This window comes from Solanum pennellii, chromosome 1 (genome assembly GCF_001406875.1).
Source record: "Solanum pennellii chromosome 1, SPENNV200".
In the NCBI taxonomy this organism is placed as follows: Eukaryota; Viridiplantae; Streptophyta; class Magnoliopsida; order Solanales; family Solanaceae; genus Solanum; species Solanum pennellii.
The window spans coordinates 84,861,237-84,866,106 of NC_028637.1; the positions used below are offsets into that span (position 1 = coordinate 84,861,237).

The following is a 4,870-nucleotide window of genomic DNA, read 5'->3' on the forward strand; positions in this document are numbered from 1 at the left end:
CTCACATATACCCATGTTATTACAAATGAGCTCACATGTACCCTTCATTTAATGAAAGTTAAAAAAATTAGTTTTAAATTTATATTTTTAAACTTTAATTTTTTTTAAAATTATTTAAGGGTATATATGATTCTTCTAACAAAGTTCAAGGTATTTTTTAGTCTTTTTCATACATAAATTATTTTTTGACTTCTTTTGTTATAATTATTTGAGTTTCTTATTTTTATTTTTCTTTTTTTTCTTTCATTCCTTAGTTTAAAGAAAAAAATTTAAGTTTTTTTTGTCTATATTGTAATTTGATTTTTGTATTCAAAGAAAAAAATTTGGTCATGTACAATAAGTTTTACAAGAATATTAGTGAAACAAAAGTAAATTTGATCGTCATAATAATTCTAAATTGGTCATTGAAACCAAAAAAAAAAGTCAAAAAATAAATAAATTTGACGAGGATTAAATTTACTCATATGAGATTATAATTTGTAAAAAAAATAATAAAACTTTAGATTAAAATTAATTTTTTGAGGAATATATCATATCCCTTTTTCCTTATTATTTTAATTTTTATAACAAATTTTGTAAAGATAAAAATAAAAGTGAGACATTTTATAACGACTACTTTTGTAATGAGATTATTAATAATAAAGTCAAGGGGTATATAATTATTAATTATTATTAAAATAAATATGTGGGAAATTGCTATAGTATTATTGAAATAAATATGTGGGAAATTTGGAGTTGAAATAGTAGGGTGTGTTGTGATACGAAATTATCGGTGACACTATTTTGACCTTCTTCTCTCTTTCTCTTCTCCATTAACGTCAGCCATACAAATCCACCATTCTTTTTTTTTCTTTCTATATTTATATATTTCACTCTCATCCATCCAATTTATCTATCTTACTCTTCCTTTCCTCTTCACTGCATTTCAGGTTAGTTCTTCAATTCCATCTTATCTCTGTTTTCTTGTTTCCCATTTATCAGATCAGATTTATTTGCAACATACACACTTGACATTTGCTGATTTTGTGAAAAAGTTTTGATCTTTTTTAGTGAAATAGAAAAATTAAGGGTTGGAGAATGATTAATTAGAAGGTATTAAGTTGAAGCGATCTAATTTAATGTTGTTGTATTGTCATGGATGGGCTATTGGTTAGTCTCATTCAACTTTATAATTTCATTGACAAACCACTAATTTCATGTTCGATGTTGTTCTTGGTTATATAAATTATTGTGGTGTCCGGGATGGCTTTGGCACACCTTCTTCTATTAATTCCTGAATAATTCTGTTGGAAACTGCTATCTTTCGATAGGTATTAGGTAACTCTGTTCACCGAAGACTAAAAATCGCCTCCTGTTTTGTCGAAATCAACCCATTTCATTGACCACTAGGCTACAATCTTGTTGTTCTTGGTCTTTGCCTTCTGTTTTTCTCAGTAATTAAACTTTCTTCTTCTTTAAGTATGATGTGATGTTGTTCTACTAGTTATCTTGGTGAATAAGAAATTTGAGGTAGTAAAACTCAATATCTTTGAGCTTACATGGAGTGATAGGGGCGGTAAGAATTCGTACAGCAGATCACAACTTGCTTAAAGTTGAGGTTTATTGTTTGTGAAATCCAATGGGTTGTTGCCTTCTGGTCCATTCGGATGGTAGTATATCATACTTTCTGCCAATTAGCGTTTGGTATGAAATTATAGTAGGAGTATCCGAGAGGACTTTGATCAGATGCCAGCTTATAAAATAGACATACTATGATTGTATTAATAGTAATACTTCTGAAAGAATATGTTGTCTGAAATGAATGGACCATAAATTGCAAAAGAAAAAGAGTCATAGCTATTTACAATGATGTTCTATTCCATCAGCAACCAAGGACTAGCTAAGGAGGAGCACTTTTCACTTCTTTTTCTATCTTGTTCCTCTGTGGATCTTTTACGTATAAAATAGCACTTGTTTCTGCAGCTACGTGATGATTGTCAACTCTATCGTTGCCATTGTGTAGTTCCATCCAGGAAGAAATTAAAAAAATATAGGATCTGTTACCAACTAGCTTCTAAGTTACCTAAATTGCATTACTTGTGTAAGGTTTTTATAGTTGTTAATCCAAAAATATGGTCATGGCCTGACACAGTTCCCTAAGGATTTTTTCAAATTAAATGGCCTGCAGAAGTTCTAAACAGATCGTACATTAAATTATGGAAATTTTGACTTCTTTTTAGGTGTACAAATGATGCATGCACAAACAATAGCTGATCCAGGAGAAGAGATCAAAATAAGTTTTGGCTATAACTTCACAGATGATTCAGGTGAGGATTCAGACGGTATTGACAACTGCCATGGAATTAAACTTCATAGAGCCAACAATTCCTTTTCTTGCCTGTCTGGTGCGGCTTTAAGTGGCAATGCCACACTAGCTAACACAAATATTTGTAATGGCTTGTTTGGTGCTGAGATACTTCCAGCGTTGGATTCACCTACTTCTTTCCGCCGGATTCCCTCTTCCCAATCTTTCTCAAGGTTGGATTTATTGTCATCTTCTTTGCAAAGCAATCTGTCAATCTTGAGTTGTAGTCCATCCTCTCCAAGCGCGCTACATGATGACGAGTCATTTTCATGGAGGCCCACAAGTGCTCCTCGAAGTGAAGGTTTCTTGAATGCAACAGAATTTAAAATAGCAGGTGGTGCAGCTGGTGAAGACAGAGTTCAGGCTGTTTGTTCAGAAGAGAATGGATCACTTTTCTGTGGCATATATGATGGATTCAATGGAAGAGATGCAGCTGACTTTTTGGCTGGAACATTATATGAGACAATTGGAAATTACCTCAATTTATTAGATTGGGAAATGGAACAGGAGTCTGGTAAACTTTCTAACCATCTGGGTTTCTGTGGAACCCTCCATGATGCCGTTCAAGATGATAGATCTAGCATCAAGGTTAAAGATACTTCAGGAAATGTTAATCAGGGATCTTATGTTGATTGCTCTTCAAAAGTAGAGAAGTCATGCGACTCATTTAAGGTGAAGGTACTTAAGAGCTTGGAACTAGCTCTTCTTCAAGCTGAGAACGATTTCCTCCATATGGTTGAACAGGAAATGGATGACCGGCCTGACTTGGTATCTATTGGATGTTGTGTTTTAGTTGTGTTTCTCCATGGGAAAAACATGTATGTGCTCAACCTAGGTGATAGTCGAGCTGTATTGGCAACACATTCTGATGTCCTCAATATTTCCAAGGATGAAGTATTGCAGGCTGTGCAGCTAACCATTAGTCATAATGTTGAGGATGAATCTGAAAGAACTCGACTATTGAAGGATCATCCTGATGATCCCTCAACAATCGTGGCTGGAAAAGTCAAGGGAAGGCTAAAGGTCACTCGAGCACTTGGTGTGGGATATCTGAAAAAGGTGCAATTTCTATTTTGTTTACTTTATCTAATCAGTTTACCACTCATTCACATCCAGATCATGAATGTTTGGAATCCATATTATGCCTTGCTATTCTTAATACTAAAGTTTTTATTTATCGTAAATGTTAACACAGGTAAGATTAATTTGTCTTCTTATTGAGACGAATACTGAATTATTTCAAACAAAATTCATTTTTTGTTGTGATTGATACGGAATTCAAAGGTTTCGTTAGTGTACTCAATAATACATATTCATAGGCAATTCTTCAATAGGGCATAGCAATTATGTTGTGGCACTCCCTGGGTGCCTATGTTGATACATTCTTTTTTTGTTCCTGCTTACCTATCAAAAGAGGATTTAACAATTCATTATCTTGTTGCAGAAAACAATGAATGATGCCTTGATGGGCATACTTCGAATTCGTAATCTGATCAGTCCTCCATATGTTTCTGTACAACCTCATATGACTGTACACGAAATCTCAAGTTCAGACCAGTTTGTTGTACTTGGAAGTGATGGTTTATTTGACTTCTTCAGCAATGATGAGGTTGTTAAGCTTGTCCATTCTTATATCTTATGTCACCCTTCTGGTGATCCTGCCAAATATCTAGTGGAGCAGCTCGTGATGCGAGCAGCAGATTGTGCAGGTACAATTTCGATGCGCTGCATCACTTCTCTGTCTCCATCCAACCACTTTTAATTTAATTTAATCGTATAATATAATCCATTAGACTACTATTTCGTCCGTCAGCACTTTTGAATGATGAAGTCAATGAAATCGGATACAAATCTTAGAGACTTAAGATTGTTTATTAGGTAGCAATTATTGAAGTGAGATCAGCAGAAGAATATAATATAAAGTCTTCTGTTACCTATTTGCATTTCTTGATGAGCTAATTATATAAAATTGTTTTAAATAAACTTTGAACAATTTGCAGGATTTAGTATGGAAGAGTTGATGAGCATACCAGCTGGTAGAAGAAGAAAATATCATGATGATATAACAGTAATTGTAATAATTCTTGGAATGAACAAACGCACCTCAAAAGCATCCACATACCAATAAGTTTTTTGATTAGAAGAAGTTTATTTTTGGCCTTTTATCCTTTTCTTTTTTATTTTTCCCATTTGGTCTGTGGGGGGATTATAGAAGGGGGAGTGGTTATTTTATTTGTAGTAATAGTGTTTATGTTTGTCATAATTTTTTTGTGGAGGACTTCTTCCTCATCTTTAGCTATGTACAGAGTGTTTCTACATTTTTTTTGGCCTTAAAATGAATTGTTTCTAGTGTACCTCTTACCTTCCCCCTTCCCCCTTCCCCTCCCCCTCACCCTCCAAAAGAAAAAAAATTCGCCATATCCAGTGAAATTTCATAAAGTGAGGCCCGGGACTCAGTCATCGAGGTAGTTATGTTGTTTTTATAACTAATATCAAAGTAGTGTGGGGCGTATAGGCAAGGAATTG

General features: G+C 33.8%; 1 protein-coding gene across 1 annotated transcript; it reads left to right on the forward strand.

Annotated features, from left to right (window-relative positions):
- The first annotated feature begins 744 nt into the window (after positions 1-744).
- LOC107008195 (probable protein phosphatase 2C 40) lies at positions 745-4,643 on the forward strand. The gene is made up of 4 exons (XM_015207123.2): positions 745-929; positions 2,220-3,403; positions 3,789-4,053; positions 4,345-4,643. The coding sequence occupies exons 2-4, from the start codon at positions 2,228-2,230 to the stop codon at positions 4,470-4,472; spliced, it is 1,569 nt and encodes a 522-aa protein (XP_015062609.1). The 5' UTR covers positions 745-929; positions 2,220-2,227; the 3' UTR covers positions 4,473-4,643.
- The last annotated feature ends 227 nt before the right edge of the window (positions 4,644-4,870 follow it).